Source organism: Centroberyx affinis, unplaced genomic scaffold (genome assembly GCF_046629955.1).
Source record: "Centroberyx affinis isolate AG114_WGS23_722 - 3 ecotype Tasmania unplaced genomic scaffold, CSIRO-AGI_Caff_v1 ptg005419l_1, whole genome shotgun sequence".
Classification (NCBI taxonomy): Eukaryota; Metazoa; Chordata; class Actinopteri; order Beryciformes; family Berycidae; genus Centroberyx; species Centroberyx affinis.
The window spans coordinates 34342-52072 of NW_027282709.1; the positions used below are offsets into that span (position 1 = coordinate 34342).

Consider the following 17731-nt stretch of genomic DNA (forward strand, 5'->3'; position numbering starts at 1 on the left):
GCCCAATGGTCTAGGATATAATGGCATTCTACATTAACAGCACCTTTGTACACATGTCAATATGTACGTAGTAGCTGCATATAACAATACTATATTTTCATTCTGACTTGCCCTTATGGTATGCACTTAAAGGAATACCTTGACATTTAAAATGTTATTTTAGTCTAATATTTCTGTTCTTCACCAGGTTGTAGTGTGGAGAAAATATTCTAAGTTATTAGAACTGTCAGCTCCATTATAACACCCCTGTATTATCTTCAATACTCTTTACTTGGTCTATTCTCTTTATTCTACTCTGCTGCAAGTCATTTCCCCATGAGGACCACTAAAGTTTCATCGATCTTCCTATCTACCCACCTTCTTATCTACGCCATTTCTAGAGTAACTGGAGGACAAAACAAACAACATGGCAACACATGTTTGACAGAAACGACAACATGTCGAGGTATCCCTTGAACTTTGCTGTTTTGCCTGTCTGCAGGATCACCAACTTACAGAGCGGCGGGAAGCAGCCGCTCCCCCTGGTTCTGCCTCACCAGCTGACTGTGGCGTCGCCAGGCGCTGTGCAGATGCGCATCAAGAGCGCCCAGAGCTCCGGGGAGCGCCTGAGCCAGTCCAAGTCCATGGTGCTGCAGGATTCTGACCTCCCTCCGAAGCCTGTGAGTATAGGACAACCGATACCCTGCACTGCTTCTCGTACTGACTCATTCTGTGCCCAGTGTTCCTGTTCATACACAAGGCAGGGTGGATCCTTCTGCCTTCTGCCCTAATTTAATTCACATAGGTTCCACTGGAGGGCTTTAGTGTTGCATACTGTAGTCTAAATGCTGTTTCAGAGGCCCTTCATTCCCACTGGCACTGACTGTCAAGGTGCTGTGTGTAGCATTTTAACATCAATAAATCATTACCACATTCATATTGAGACAGTAGTACAATTTCTGTAAATGAACAAGACCATCACCTAGAACAGTGATTCTCCCTTTTTCATATCAAGGACCCTCATTTAGTCCACATTAGGGCCTCGGACCCCCATTTGATGAGATTTTCTCTCTTGGTCCCAAAGAGATTTTCTCTCTTTTCTCTCTTGGACCCAAATCTGAGAATATTTTTATTGTTAGCTATGATTTTGTCCAGAATTCCATGACTATCTGTATTGTAGGTAGAGAGATAACAGAGAAACTATGATCAAAATAATCATTCTTCTACATTCTCTAATTGTGAAATGAAGTTTAACAATTCAAGTTGCTGGGGACCCCCTGGAACCCCCTCAAGGACCCCTGGTGGTCCCCGGACCCCACGTTGAGAACCACTGACCTAGAAGACTGTCAGCCTCCACCGGCCTCTACACTGCATTTTCCATTGTGTGTCAACAGGTCTGATTTGGAGGGAAATCTGTTGGATTGCTTTACAGCACAAAGGCAGATTGCTTTATGGCACAGTACAGAAAACATTTTTATGTTGAGAGTAATCCACAACTATATTCCAGTTCCACTATTCTGCATAGTTTCAACTTGATATTAGGTCAACTGGTTAGAATGCATATTGGCTGTCATCAAGGGCTCTCATCCTCCTTTTTGCACTTCCAAAAAAGTGCCAGGGAGGGGAAGGGGGGGCAAGTAGCAACAGGAGGTAATGGGGTTTATGGGAAATGTGGTCTTAATTTTGAGAAACACTGCACTAATAATACCACTGGCGTGAGATAGAGGCTGCCAATCGTCTCCACTGTGGTCTCATTTGTTCACGGTTATAATATCAAAGTATCACAATTAATAGAATGATATATAAATGTTGAAATGCTACAAGTAGTACCTTTTTTTTTTTTTTTTTTAAATAACCGCATCATTGTGTATTGGAAATAACTTAGATCATTTCTGGTTGGATTTCACAGCACAGACGTATTGACAGTTGTTAGCCATTCTGTGACATATTTGTATAAATTCCAGTAATGATGATTATGTATTGTTTTCTAAACTGTACTTGCACAGTAGGTGATTATCATTAGCTTAATTGAGATGATCTCTGTTTGACTCCTAGCAGGCCCCTATGGGAAAAACATGCTGTAAAAAAAGATAAAACAGATGATGCATTTACAAAATGAGCAATCTGCTGTGGCATATTTGGTATGAAGTAGCTATCGCCGTGTGGCCATGATGATCTGGATAGAACCGCTAATCTAATCTATTTGATAAGGGCTAGGGAGAGCGGGGACACCTGTTTCGTATAGTTCTCCCACAAAGCCATTGCATCTGTTCAGTTACAAAATACAGTAATATTTCATTTATGAACCCATCCACTGACAAACAAAATCCTCCTAATATTCATTGCAACTTCTCATAGTTTGAGGTAATTGACAGAAACCAGAAGATGCAATGTTTTTTGCACAGTCTCAGCCACAAGCGCACATTCGAAGCTGCTTTTTTCCCATGTTTGCTAATTACGCAGACGATACTCGCTACTTGTTTGCAAGATGTGGCCCTGTAATAACAGTTTTACCAGAGGGCAGCGAGGCAGAGGCTACTGTGTGTAATTAACCAGGATCGTCCTACAGACTGGAAACGCGGTCATTAACATTCAGGGCACTATAAAAGTGTTGCTGTAACGTTGCATCAGTTCACCACTCCAGTGTACAGGCTGTTGTTTTGATTACGGTCATAGGTTTCATTGCGTTGCAATGAAAAACACAAAGGTTATCTAATCTCATAAACAAGTGCCATTGTGTGCTGGTGAGTGGGGATGATGACATCAAGCTCAGATCCAAACCCATGATTGTTCAGGCTGGAGGTTTGTCTGCTGGTTTTGGGGGGAAAAAAATTAAATAAAAGTCAGAAATAATAATAAAGAAAATAGGGCTGCTAAAAAAATTGGACCCAAACAGAGAGAGAAAGCAAAACCTTTGGGTCTGTGAGAAGTCTGGGCCATTCTTGCTGTCCTCAAATTCCCAGCATTCCTAGAGTGTTGAGCGACCAGTAGAGGGCAGGCCAGCACTGTGCTAGTGGGGAGAAGTTCATGTCAAACTGGAGACGCTCTACTGCAGTTTTTAATAGGTCCCCGCTCTCTAAAAAGGGAATGCATTTCATCGAACAGTATTCTTCCTGTTCTTGCATGCCACTTTGCTAAAATGGCAAATACTGTGTTGTATTTCTGTGTAAACGGAATATTACAACCACATCGTCCTGGTAATTCTTTACAAACTTGGTTGAGGAAAGAGTAAAAATCTGACTGAATTCAATTGATTTAACAACTGCAATGCTGGATTTATGTAAAAAAAAAAAAAATTGTCTTTTAGGGTGAGTTTTATTTTTTTTTTATTGATATCAGCTATCATGGTCTGATCATGATTGGCATTGGGTTGGGGTGAGCAGCGAGGTCTTATGCCTCACACACACACACACACACACAGAGCTGTCACACAATAGCATGCACTATACAATACAAATATAATATACACAATATAATACACACTGCTCATATGCCATGTTCTTTATCTAATCACATGTACATGCCTAATTGCCTGCATGATGTTGCATTGCATTGCCACTGGATCTGCATTGATAATTGACTTCAACATACATTATTTTAAGAGAAGAATTATTCTCTGTATTCTATTTTCTGCACCTGTTTACCTTTGAAATATAACACCTACAATATTAAATACATTTTAAATATTAACATAAAAATAGAACTAATACTATAGACGATTTTCAGCATTAACGGAGCTCAGTTCAGTGTTTCCTCTGCTCCTGATTTGCAGATCTCTCGCCACCGGAGGAATCAGTCCCAGCATAACGTCGGCGGTGCCGCAGTGTTTGGAACCTCAGTGAGTATGACAGCACATCCGTGTGTGATAGGAGAGCGCTTCAGCAACATTCTGGGTGGATCAAAAAGTTTCGCTCGGTAGGGAATTCTGTGGTCACCCCGTCAGAAAATAAAAATGTATTTCAGTAGTTGGATTACGCCGCCAGGCCGCTGTGCTCTTTTTCTCTAACGTTGACTATTGTCTGCTATTTATGATATTGATTTTGTCGCTGATATTCCCCCCCCCCCCCCCCCCTGTATCGTCTCCACTTTCAGGCCGAAGTGAAAGGTGAATATTTGAATAAAGCCAAAATATCGGAAGGTGGCAAGAAGCAGAGGAAAAACTGGACTTCCACATGGGTAGTCTTGGATTCAGATCAGCTTCTGTTCTATAAAGAGAGCAAGCAAGAGGCTGTAACAAATTTGGTATGTAAATGCATATGTTTCCTCTCTGTCTCTCTCTTTCCGTCCCTTTGTTTTCTGTCTCTTATTCTCTCTCTCTCTCTCTCTCTCTCTCTCTCTCTCTCTCTCTCTCTCTCTCTCTCTCTCTCTCTCTCTCTCTCTCTCTCTCTCTCTCTCTCTCTCTCTCTCTCTCTCTCTCTCTCTCTCTCTCTGTCTGTCTCTCTCGCTCTCTCGCTCACACATCACACACACACACACACACAGCCACACAGCTCCGGAGTGTGTTCAGGGGTAAAAAAGTGACTGTAAAGTTCGAAGTGACACCAATAGTGAGAGTTGGACACCATTACCAGCAGACTATAAGAGGGCCAGCGTTCAATTATGGCCTCATATCAACCTTCAGAGGGCTTGCCTATTAGCATTAAGAGTGCAAATGTTGAGTGAACGCACACTGTGTGCATTTTAATTTGATGCCAGAAATGAACCGTTTTCTTTTCATTTTCATATTTTTCAAACTGGCAAATTAACTTTGGCTTTGATCCCGAGGACTGGAGCTCACCCCATCAGAAAGCAATGAGGAACTGTTTACCCCCTCCTGGAGACCGCCGTGCACGAACGCGTGTGTGTGTGTGTGTGCGTGCGTGTGTGCTTTTCTTCTGAGTGTGTACATGTCTGCCTATCTACATGTTTGCGTGCCATATGTGTGAATATACACGCGCATGTGTGTGTGTGTGTGTTTGTCAGGCGGTGTGTTTTTGACTTTAATCCACCCTGCCCTGATGTGGCTCTGACGTGCATATAGAGAGGAAGAGAGAGAGAGAGAGAGAGAGAGACAAACACAGAAAAAGACAGAAAGTGGTGACTGGTGGAGAGGGGGAGTATTGGAAAGGGGAGGGCTGTCTCTAAAATGAGCTTGCCATGGTTTTTAATGAAGCTCCGAGGACTTAATCAAAGCCCTCTCCCTTACTGAGCCCCATGAGTGTCGGGTCTGTCAGACTCTCTCTGTCCAATAGTTCATTATTTGAGAACGACATTTTGAGGCTGGGTTACAGATTGAAGTATCTGGGCCCTTTTCTCAGATGGAAATCATCGACTCGTTCCCTTCGCTTTGATGATGGCGAGTTGGTGAATTTAGACAGTTTACCTACAGTGTCACATCTGTGCTGTTTGGGTCTGAGCTCACCTGCATTGCATAGTACACACATGAAGTGTAGATTATGTAGTAGTATTCAAATAAATCTATCTCTTTTGTCTAGTATATAAACTCCTATTTACATGATTAAGTATGGCTTTTCACATCTAGCATTGATTCTTTTTACACTACAAGCTACAAATCTCTTCAAAGTCAAGCTACTATTTTCACCAGTGTAAATATGTCCAATATATGTATTAGAGATATATATTCAATTCCCTGTTTTGGATAACTTTTTGACTGACACCAAGAAATCAATGATATTGTTTTACAAGATCCCTCCATATGAAACGACATGCTTACACAATCTTAATTCTCTCTCTTTTTTTTCATCCTCGAGAAAATGTTCTTGTCTCGAAACGGCTCGAATTTGCTGAGACCACAGTAAAGGGCAATAATATCTAATAAATGGACCGCCGTGCCTTTTACTTAAATTAGTTCTTGCGCGAAAGGCAGTATTTTTTTTATTTTTTTTTTCAAAATCACATTTCCCTCTGACTGAAAACAAAGTCGTCCGCATTGTGCCGCGGTTACACACAGCAGTTTTAATTGCTGGGGAAATGATACTGGGCATATTGAAAATACACTAAACTCTAATTCTCATTTGACCAAAAGATAGAAAAATAAAAAAGCATGAGAGCAAAGCAGAAATAAATTGGTCCTCTATTATTGGATTACATTATTCGCTCTATTATTGCAATTTTACTTTGTTCAAACCTGGTGAGCGTCGTTTTGCTCAAAAGATGTTGTGAATATGCTTTTTTTCGTAAATGACTGTTAGGTGTAACTGTGGTGTTTTTTGTTTTTTTTCCCCCTCTGACCTTCTCTCCGCTCTGTATTTAGAAACCTGGATGCAAGGCAGATGGAGTGGACCTATGTGGGGCAGTTGTCGAGTGGACAACCGAGAAGTCCAGCAGAAAGAATGTGTTTCAAGTAAGACAGATGTACTCAAGCCTCGAGATGTACTGGGCTATATCCGCTTACACCACATATTTCATAGTAGGGTTCGACTGAAATGGGTTTTTGAAGGCTGATATTTTTGTATTGAAGCTGCCGAAACAGAATATTTTCTGCTGATATTGAATATTGTTAATTTTTTTTTCATTTTAGCGCCAAAAAATGCCAAGTATTCAGTGTTTGATGCATCATTATATTCTTGTCAGGGTGGAAAAGCCTCTGAAGCAGCTAAAACTCACTGCTGAACACTAAAACTCTCCACTGAAACACAGAGAAATGAAATTCTTTTAGGGTTACCAGTGAACCCACAACACCTATTCAATGGTAGGGAAAATCTGGGATACACTAGGCCTTTAAATGAAGAATTCATTTACAAAAAAAAACGTAATTGAACAATTAAATGAAAAACTAAAATGTGCAAAGGAAGTAAAATGCTGTAGATTTTACAGACTTTTTACAGAACCTCCATCATATCAGAGGTGGACGACACTGACAGGGCGATATCTGATATTTAATAAAAAAAAATAATATCGGCCCCATATTTTGGCAAATCAATATCAGTCTAACCCTACTTCATACCAGAAGCTATACAACAGAAGTAAAGATAAAATGTATGCATCTTAATCTCAACACATCATCTCTGCATATCAGTCTGAACATATGTTGCAGTGATTGGTTAATTCTACTGGTAATAAATTAGAATTTCTACTAAATAGTATGTAGTGTGAGCTTTGAGCCGTGGCCCTGTGTCACTGCAGGCTGTGTGAACTGTGTTTGCTCTTCTGAGAGTGAAAGCTGGGTGTGGGGCGGGACCATCTTTGGAATCCACGTCCTCCGTTGTCCTGAAGATCTAAGCAGCTTATAAAACTGTTTTCAACTTCTTAAGATCATATTTGATATTTTTCTGAGGGCTTTGTCTTTGCGTTAGCCACCTGTTCTGTGAAGAATTTTCATTTTTATTCGTATTTAAAGGTGACACCGGGACATCTTCGCATTTTGCACATCCGCAGAAATCCTATTTTTGTACGAATTAGACTCGCAGACCCGCACAGTGGTACTTCTTATTGCCTTTTTGGAGATAATCTTTTGATAAAGGCTTAAAGCCAGGAAAGCAAACTGATGATCAATTCATCGGCGGAGCAAGTTTTCATGAGAAAACACAGTGATATCCGGGAGAAAGGGGAAGAGGATGAGAGCAGATTTCCAGATCTCATCAAACGCTTAAGACACTTCATCGCGGCAGAGTGCTACTCTTCTGCACAGCATTTCAGCTCTGAAATCTTAATGCAGGGCAGATTAAAACGGGAATTACAACATAATCTTAAATAATCCAAGTGCTGTAGACAGAGAAGTGCTTGTAATGTCGACGCAAAGCTATTCTGAGGTCTGACAACATTGTCAATCAACACCAGGATTAAAGTTAAAATTAGCATGGAAAGTTCCTGTTAATTTTTGCCCCGTCCCAAAGAGTGATTCATAATCTAAGAAATACCTCTGGAAGATATGGAGCCCAGATAGACAGATGTGATTAAAAACATAATGGCATTATTTTTATACCCACTTAGGTCACAGTTTCCCATGCCACAGACGATCAGAGTGATTCTTGTTTCTTCTTAGCTGTTTCAAAGAGGACACCATCATAATTGCTCCTTTAAACCACATAATCTGAAGGCTGGGTTTATGTAGTCAATGTGTTTCAATGTGTTTCTAAAGGCCATTTCAACTTTGATAGGAACTTTGATAGAGTGATTTCAAATTTATGAAATTATCGAAATAATGCAAAGTGGTTATTTTCAAATTCAGTACCTGTTCGGTGTCTTGTCAACATAATAACCCCAAAATGTGGACGAGTCAAAACATTTTTGGAGTCAATTAAGACTCCGACACCGTGTAATGGAGTTGATGGAACCGATTCTAAATGAAAATCGATGCAAAAATTGAAGTTGTACAACAAGACTAATTTATTACATTACCACAAAATGGTATAAAACTTGGTACAAATGTTCTATAAAGTCTGGTTAGCTCAATGAGTTTTGTAGCAACTGTCCAACTGATGAATGAATTCATTACAAATTTGTTTAAATGAAACAGTTTCTTTGATTCCAGAGTTTGGAGTCGAGATTCTAATTCTGTTTATTAGTAGAATCGACTCACAGAATTGTCGTGATGGAATCAAGAATCGGTTCGTTTGGATTCGACTCTCCATCCCGTTGCGTCCATCGGGGAAAATGTGTTGACTAAATGAACTTTTAAACGTTCAAATAAGATAAAGCAACTCTTCTCAACAGGCAGCACACTGACATCGGATCGGAATAATGGCTGTTTTTTTTCCACCCTGCTCTCCCAATTGATATTATTCCCTCCATTCCAGTAAAGCGAGCTTCCTCCCTGGACATTGTTGTCATTGACAGACTGGCGAGCCGGAGCCAAAGTTCACGACCCGGACCGGCGCTGCGCCCCTCGGCCTGTGTCCACTTTCTAAGACCTCCGCCGCTCGACAGCTGTTTTTCCCAGCGCTCGCTCCTCGGACGAGCCGGGCCAGCAGGCTGCAGCGGAAGACCTGCTCTTCCTGCAGGAAGTTATGGCTAAAAAGGATAGAAGAGCGAGCTGAAACCAACCTCTCCGGGCGATCGTCTCCCTGAAAAAAGAGATCCTTCTCTTCTATATCCAGAAAGTTGAAAGTTAGGGGGGGGGGGGGGGGTTCAATCAATTTATGAGGGTTCGCTCAGTAGGGATTAACATAGCTGTGGTCTGCTGGAGGGGGGTTGGAGTGTGAGTTAAAGTGTTTGGAAATGTTGACAAAAATTTGCGGGCTGAGAAAGCGCTATTCCCGCTCGCTTTGTTTTGTAATGCAGGTTTCACGGCAAATGCGGGAAAGACGCGTGCTGGGTAGTTTGAGAAGTTTATTTAATCATCTTCTATCGCTGTGGATGAGTGACACACAGTTCCTCCAGTATTCCACAAGCAGGGCGAAAGGGGCAGATGGGAACGAGGGGAGGATGTCGCTGGGGCTGTTGTCGCCGCCTCGCAGTATTTACTCAGCTGCGCTGCCTTTCTACGGGACACTTTCCTCGCCCTTCCTTTGACTCATCAATATCATAATCCCTATCGATGGCTGCGCATTGTTCTATAGTAAGTGTTATGTCGGAGCCGGTTGTGTTTTTTTTTTCTTCAAGGTTCATCCACGTTCAAAGATAAAAACTCTCGCAAAGGTTCCTCGAAACAATGCGAGGTTCCTGTCCACGGTGTCCTTTATCAAGCTATCAGTGACACCAATGGCTGACGCAGTGAAATGCATACCTTCCAGCAGCACAGGGAACGGGTTCTGCTCTGTGTGTTAAGACTCTTGACACCTGGGGGACCCCCAGATCTTGTGGCACACTCGCGGAAAGAATGCTAACGCAAACAAAGATAGAAACGAGAGCAGTGTGGCAAAAAGGTCGGTGATTGTGACAGAGCTGAGAGTGGGTCATCGTTACTCCCATATGGCTCTCAGGTTCCTGATAAGAAATATGTTTTCCTGCAAAAAAAAGAGAGAGAGAGAGACAGCGTTGCTACCCATCAGTGTAGCCGGCTGATGGTTATACAAAAATATGCTCCATATACTACACAGTATATTTGTTTTGGAAAACTTCAAATGGAATGGCAGACAGTCACGATAGCGTGGCGGGCAATACATAATATTTTCAATTCATTTCTTACCATCCTCGGCATTGATTAAAGGCGATCTCCTCTGAGACAGACTAAAGGCTCAAAACGCTTCCCTTGAGGCTAATAAAACTTGAGATTTCTTTGACATTGCTCAAATAATGAAAAGAAGCACAACTTTGAATAAGTGGTCATGCATTTTTCATGCATTTCTGAATATCTAAGTGCGTGTCTGGCTTGAGTGAGTTAAAAGCAAATAACAAAAGGAGGAGAAAAAGTCCAAATTGCAGCCACCCCCCCCCCACCCCCCACCCCCCCCCTAGAAGTAAAGAGAGACAAAAGTAATGTGTCAAAGTCGTCTGGTTTTATCAACTGGCCATTGCGACAAAGACGTCAACACTTGCATCCCTCTCTCATCATTAATTGATTCTTTTGAGTTTTGGGCGACGCTCGCTGTGAGCTCCTTGTACCCTTTTCTGCTTTGACAAACAGAGCTCCCTTACAGTCGCAATCTGGAAAAACAGACTCCAAAACAACAAGCGAGAGGACCGAAACAACTAAAAGATGATGAAACGGAGCCCGAGGCTAGAAAATAATGAGTCCACTTCAGTTGAGGAGCCCTAACCTGCCACCACTCTAAAAAAAACCTAAAAAAAAACCCACATCGCTTTGTCTCGGACTAATCACAAGAAAGTTTAATATTCCTTCCAAAAGACCTACGCCACCTCACGGATGCGTCTCTCCGCAGTGTGTTAAAGGTGAATTACGCTCGCAGCATTTCAGCCAAATGTTCGGAGGAGGGCTCGGGCGCCGGGGTCAGCGCGGTTTGCCGAACTCTGTTTTCTGAACGAGGTCGATGTGTTTTTTGAAGTTCACGCTGATGAGGAGGCTCTTGAATATAAAACTGTGTTTATGGTATCCTCTGACACCGTAAGCACAGGATACCCAGCCACCTTTCCGTGACCGCGAATTCTTCCAAGGGCCTATAATTGGAATTAGTGTCAGTTATTTCTAACTGCGATTTGGAAGATAAACTTGTGATGAATGTTTTAGAAATGACTTAGATGTAGCTGAGCGAGATAGGGAGATAGGAGGAGCAGGTTGGAACTAGTTTGCGGTAGCAGAGCGGAGTAAGTGTCCTGTGTGAACTCGCTCCTGCCACCCTGATCCCAGGATGTAATCGTCCAAAGCCGCTGACCTGAGTACTTTAATGCCATCCGTCTTAAGCGAACGGTGCTTGATTGCTTCCTGATGACTCGCCGTGATTACAGTTGCGAGTAAGAGTGGCTTCATCCCAAAACACATACCGCTCGGAGAAAAAGTTGCCTCTGACCCAAATAGATCAAACCCAGTGTATAGCTTAATAGCCGTGCTCGAATGTCAAAATATCTTACTTTCCATTCACCTCGAGAAAAATCGACGCCATGTTATAGCAACTACATGTCTCTGTGGTGTCTAAACCGCTATCATAGCTGGCGTCTTATATTCTACCTCATGGGCATGCACTCAGAATGATATGTTCAACAGTGACGCTGTGATAAGTGTTATGGCTAATTGGCCCAGGAGGGTTGCTAAACCCCGGCCGTCTGAAACTGGGCTGTAACTGTATATTGCTGCACATCAATCACTTCCCATCGTCACAGTAACATGTTGTGTTAACTCTAGAGGGTCGCAGAGCCAGACGGGCGAGTAGATGTGTTCTGGTCTTCCAGCAGGCTGTCCTAGGTGTGTTCACAGCAGAGTGGGATGGCTTCATTGTGGTCCTTTCCCGCTGGATTTTTTTGTGAATCTGTGAGTTACGGAGGCAACATTTCCCCCAATGTACCACAGGAAGGGAACAAGCAGGGAATTTGTGATAAGCTGTGATGTATTTGTTTCTGTGAAACATAATACAAAAGCCTAATTTGCCAATATTGGCATGCATAATAACCATATTTGTCTAGCACTTATCTTAACAAAGATACAGAGTGCTTCACAAAGAGCAAAGTAAAAGTTAAAACAGTAAAAGTTCAAACAAAGTAAAACCATTTAAAACAAAATTAGAACCAATTAGAATGCTGGATCCCTGCATGAAGGCCTGCTGATTGATTGATTGAATTTATTACGGGTAAAAAAAAAAAAAAAATCAAACATGTTAAAGAACTTAGCATGTTACATTGAACACAGAGGATGGCACATGAAAGTGTTCCACAAAACAACTTATTTCCAATATGGTCCTCGATGGAAGACAAATAACACATAACTATACAGGACATTAAAAAACACACAAAAAAATTAGAAGGCGCTATGTCCAGCACACAAAACTACATTAAACAAACACTGAGCAGACATGTATAATAATCCAAAAAGAGTAGCTGTTCTAATGTCCAGCCAAAGCTTTTAATTGGAAGAGATGCTCATCATCCACTCTTTGACTTTGCTTCCCTACCAAATGAACTACAAAACTGGTGTGGCTGCCTGAGAAATGAATAGTTCATCTCTGTATCCCACAGCTCTATACGCACAGTGGGGTGTTTTGAAATTTTTGGGCCCGTCAGACCGACCTTACCGACCTCACGACAGAGTGGCCTTTTGATGAAATGCGCAGGTTCCCTATGTGTCATGCTATCAGCTGGTCTTCACTCACTCACGCAATCAACCAAACATCAGATTGTTAGAGAGAAAAAAGCTTTATCTCGCAGTTTAATCGTGTTCTGTCATTCTGGATTGCTATTCTCTTGGGGAGGGGGAGGGGGGGGGGGGGGGTAGCGAGGAAAAAGTAAACATCAGCCGCACTGCGTTATATTGATACTGTTTGTGTGTCGGCTCATGTTACCTTTCTAATGTCATAAAATAATTCCTCTCTGGAGACTCCCAAAAAGGGAGTTAATCTCTTGAAATGACAGTCTCCGCTCGGCCCCGAAGCAGAGAAAAGGTATTTGTGTGGTGGCCCTTACTCTTCAAAGCTGCTTACATTGAAGTGGGCATTAATTTGGTTCTTGAGAGAAACAGTGAAAGCACAGTATGTTAATCGCCAAAACGGTGGACGGATTTAGACGTCCGACAGCAGATTGCCTCGGAGATTACAACTTCGAAATGAACTTCTCCTCATAAAACCGCAAGCCTTTATTCTGGATCAACATGCACGGGACTGCGTTTAACGGTTCTACCTTTATCTGGAGCCGTGTTCGAATTCACAGAAGATCAAGAGGAGCGACCGAGAGGAAAGGGAGTTTGTGAATTGTAAATTAAGGATACTTTACATATTGTACAAATGATGGCAAAAGTGAACATCACAAACATTGCCTTGGCCTTAGAATTAACATTCTTCTCAGGGCAAACCTGACGAAACACCAGCACTACTCTCTTCTTTATGCTGTGAGTCTAAGAACTTTTTTTTTTTTTTTTTTAATCTCTGTGAACCATATCATCACAGTTTGACACATTCACAGATATTTTGTTGCAAATTGGAAATAATTAACTTGGCAAAGTAGAATGCTTCAACGTTGCATTGTTCCTTTATGAAGAACTGTAATTAATGTTTAATTTAAGAGCCAAATGCAAATGTATAAAAGCACAAATGGCACTCTCCGCTCTGCACCACTGTGCATATTTAAATATTAATGACTCCAGTCAAAATAAGGCCCAGACATTCAACATCCTCTTTATTAAGAAATGTGATGAAAAAAAATGATTTATTTCATATTCTTTTTCATTTTTCCGAATGCAAAACAGTACTTGTGCTGGTTACTGTAACTTCATTTCACTTTGCAGAGATACACACAAAACTTTTGACTGGAATTTTTGCTTTATCTTCTCCGTTTTCGCTGGTGTCTGGAATGAATAGAAACCATACTATACCCTGCTCCTCGTCTGTGGATGGAGCAATTTAAATGTACTTTACTTAGACACTGGATGTGCTTTTGTGTTTTGGTTATACACACTTGGGAACTGTAATGTCTGCTACCGAGCCAGCCAATGAAAACAACGTGATCTTGTTAATTCCTTGTCTGTTTGTTCAATGCCTGGGATCAAATATTCACATTTATTTCTATTTGTCTTCATGTATCATGTGTTTTTCTTCCACTGGAGACCTAGGTACCGCAGTCTGGTTAGTATCACCTCCTATGCTGTTGCCTCCCATTTGGACAAGGCGATTGAGAGGCCTGCGGGGGATCTATTTGCTTTCATGCACATTAGCATCTCCCCAGCAAACATTTGCCTGAGAATGACCGCACTAATTAAAATCACAAACTGCGGTTCAAGAGGCCCGCGCGCGTCAGGATTAACATCAAGGCGAATTACCGAGTTTGCGACCGAACCTACAGCTCAATACGAGCTTGACATGAGAGGCGGCGCGCCACACACTGTACCTTTGTGCACGGCGAGATTAGGACAGCTGACATCAGGACTCGAGGCTGGATGTGGCCGCATTTAGTTGAAAGAGCTTATCTCCATTTTTCATTAACCGAATGAATAGACACGGAGAGTCCGCTGTCATCTCTTCAGGCTGCCTCTGATAATCTTTAATGCATCTTTGACCATACCGCTGCTAAAGAAAATGTTTGATATATTTTTTAAGTAGTTTGCACTCGCTTTTTGATTAAACTTCAGAAGGACGACTCCTCCTTATCGGGGAGTCAGATAGACTTTGGCGTGTAAAGCCTGACATTTCAATGGAGCACTTCTGTTTCCGAGATGACAGCAGAAGAAAGGGGGGAGCAAATGTTCAGGATGCATTTCTGCGTGGCTATCCTGCAGAATGCATGATAAATCCACCATGCTCTTAAACCCCAGTGCCATGAGGATTTCAGCACTGCTTCGACATCGAGGCTACGGATCTCAAGATAACAAGTTGCAGGGACATCTTAAAGAGACGTGGCTTTCTTCAAGGCCCAGATTTAGGGATAAATTTATGCATATGCCCTATTTACATCAGGGGATAATTGTATGAAAATCATGTTAAATAGTTTTGTTGTCACATGTAATAGAGGGGATTGTCTCGATATTGTCGGACTGTGGCTCGATCTCCTTCCGTTCGTTCTTTCGCTCAGCCGTCAGTCACGTGATATTTCAAGCTCTCCTGATCGGAATTTGACAAACCTTGGCGGAATGATGCATCTCACCGCTCTGTTATGGCATTTTCAAAATTACACTGATTAGCTCAAGGGGGGGGGGCGGCACATCGTCTGTTTGTTTATTTGTCCACGTGTCGCGCAAATATCTCAGGGAAAGCCGATCAGACTTAGAAGAAACTTGGGGAAACGCATATTCAAAATGACACTGATTGGCCCAATTACAGGTCAAAACAAGGCTGCATATTTTTTGCTGATTGGCCCAGAGAGAGAGAAGAGAGTATTATTTGTGAATTTTGTGATGACGAAAAGAAAAGACTCCGATTTTAGGTTGAACTTGCAATCACTCTTGAGCAATGAGAGGTGAAGAATGGCAGGATGAAACATACATAGATTCCTCCCAGTTGAAGGTAGCTCAGGCTCCGGTGGGAGACGAGAAAGAGCTCACTGTGTCCACCATGCAAGATTCATAAGAGGAACAGACTGTAACTTATGCAAAATGAATGCGAAGACATCTAACTGAGGTTATGAAACGACCTATCTGAGTCCATCATGGCCCTGTTAATCAGAGAGAGGAGATTTGATATAAATACAGCATATATGGCTTGGTGTGCATAGAAGTCATTGGTTTCACCGGTCCCGTTTTTGCATTTTCCTTCATAGCCGTGTATTTCTCATAAGCTCGCATTTATACAAATAGATCTAAAGGTTTGATATGTATTGCAAGGACTTCTGAATGCACCAGTCTCTTCATAACCTGTCCCCCACAATGCAGCGTGAGTGTGTAGACCCTATTACTGACACATCCTGGGGCAGCCTCCAGGAAAAACAATGTTCCAGAGCAAACATGCTTGTTCAGATGCTCGTAACCCAAGAAGAGAGGGATCACAAACACACTCTGACAAGGATTGCGCCCGTAACCATTCCCCCTTTTTAGATCTGCCATCACAAAAGGATGCTGCTTAACTGCTCCTGACGCTTTGTAATGAAGTCAGAAAAGTCAGCCTCCCAAACAGTCAGAAACTTTGAAGGTCTATGTAGGGTAACCGGATCGCACGAGTGGAATATCGGGACAGGAGGATGTGGGAAGCCACTCCCTAAGGCTACGGCTGACTCGGCCGAGCACGTCGGTTGATAAAATATGAAATTTTTCCTCCTCAGAATTCATTAAAAGGTTTCGTGTGACATAAAGAATTACGGTCCGGTCCGGTGTTTCACGCCGGATTAAGATGATTTCCCCAAATAAAAGGGAAAAGGTTATGTGGATCCTGAACTCCTCACACTGCTGAGGAATTACCTCCTTGAAGGAACGGAGGAGCGTTATCGTTTCTTATTATTAAAATAGTTCAATAAAAATGCTGCCGGTCTATTCCACATGAAATATTATACGGTTACTTTGATGTTATTTTTGCCTCTTTCTGGTGCAGTGTGGGCTCTTATCAGTGTAATTTCAACCGCACTTGACAATGCTGACCTTGATGTCATGCTTTCTGAAAGACTTTCACTAACTACGGTTATTGTATTTGACGGCGCCAAACGCTGTTACTGCACCATTGGAGAGATGCAGAACGGGCCCGATATTAAGATGACAAGTATCACGCTAATTGTGTTTTCCCCTCTGAGGAGACAGTCTGTGTTTGTCTCTTCTGTCTTGGCACAGACGCCCGCGAAACGTGAGCTTCTTGTCACACGCGGCAAGCGGCGGGGATAAGGTTTCCTGATGTTCGGATGACACTCGCGTCTGCGAACACCATGCGGATCTGCTCATGTTCATTATAGTGACCTTAAACACTCCTGTGCGATGATATGGTTTAGATATAAATGATATTAAAATGTGTAGTAAGTTTTCTAATTCGTCTATTACAGATCACAACAAACACAGGGAGTGAATACCTCCTCCAAGCTGACAGCTACCCCACAATTTGCAAATGGTACGACGCTATTAAAAAGACAATCAGTTCCTCGGTAAGCACTCTTCTTACATGCTATTCATCTTGTTCTGTGTGAGGTGCCATTATCTTATTAGTGCTATGATTAACCTGAGTGTCTGTATGAAACATTCCTTTAAAAGCAAATTATTAAATCATGGACTACCAAGTCAAACATAGGATTTTATGCTGCAATGGACAAATGATTAATAGCTTTTAGGGATGGGACTTTATATTGAAATTCAATATATCGCGATACAAAAATGTGACGATACGTATCTTGGGACAGAAAAATGAATCGCGATATTAGCTCCATTTTATTCTACTGTAGTAATCACAAATGAGACACTTGACCATCACAGTTTCACAAGCTCTCCATCCAAATTATATTATTTGTACTTTGTAATGACATTTTTAATTTGTTGTTTACATTCTAGCGAGCCAATGCCATTGCGAGAAAGATTTGTGGCTCGGAAACAAACATGATTCTGCACAGTCAGACTTTAGCGTGTGATAAGCATATCGTCCCATCTCTAGCAGTAATGCAGTCAGTAAGCTTTGTGACTGTGGAAGGTCGTGCGGTCCTTTCCCTCTGCAGGATGGAGGGTTTTCTCCCAGCAAGCCCGGGCTCCGGAGGTCAAACAGCACAGAGTACCTGCCCAGACATGGCGGCTCCCTGCCCGGGTTCGGATCCGCCTCCCCCAGCCCGAAGCAAGCCAACCCTGGACATCGACGCTCCATCAGTAAGTAGCCAG

General features: G+C 42.2%; 1 protein-coding gene across 1 annotated transcript in view; it reads left to right on the plus strand.

The window, feature by feature from the left end:
- arhgap15 (Rho GTPase activating protein 15) overlaps positions 1–17731 on the plus strand; it is a 46817-nt gene that overhangs the window by 1786 nt on the left and 27300 nt on the right. The window contains exons 2-7 of the mRNA XM_071546731.1: positions 482–659; positions 3752–3817; positions 4072–4221; positions 6233–6322; positions 16915–17013; positions 17575–17719. Of these exons, the coding sequence (XP_071402832.1) occupies positions 482–659; positions 3752–3817; positions 4072–4221; positions 6233–6322; positions 16915–17013; positions 17575–17719 (728 nt within the window). The remainder of the gene's footprint in view (positions 1–481; positions 660–3751; positions 3818–4071; positions 4222–6232; positions 6323–16914; positions 17014–17574; positions 17720–17731) is intronic.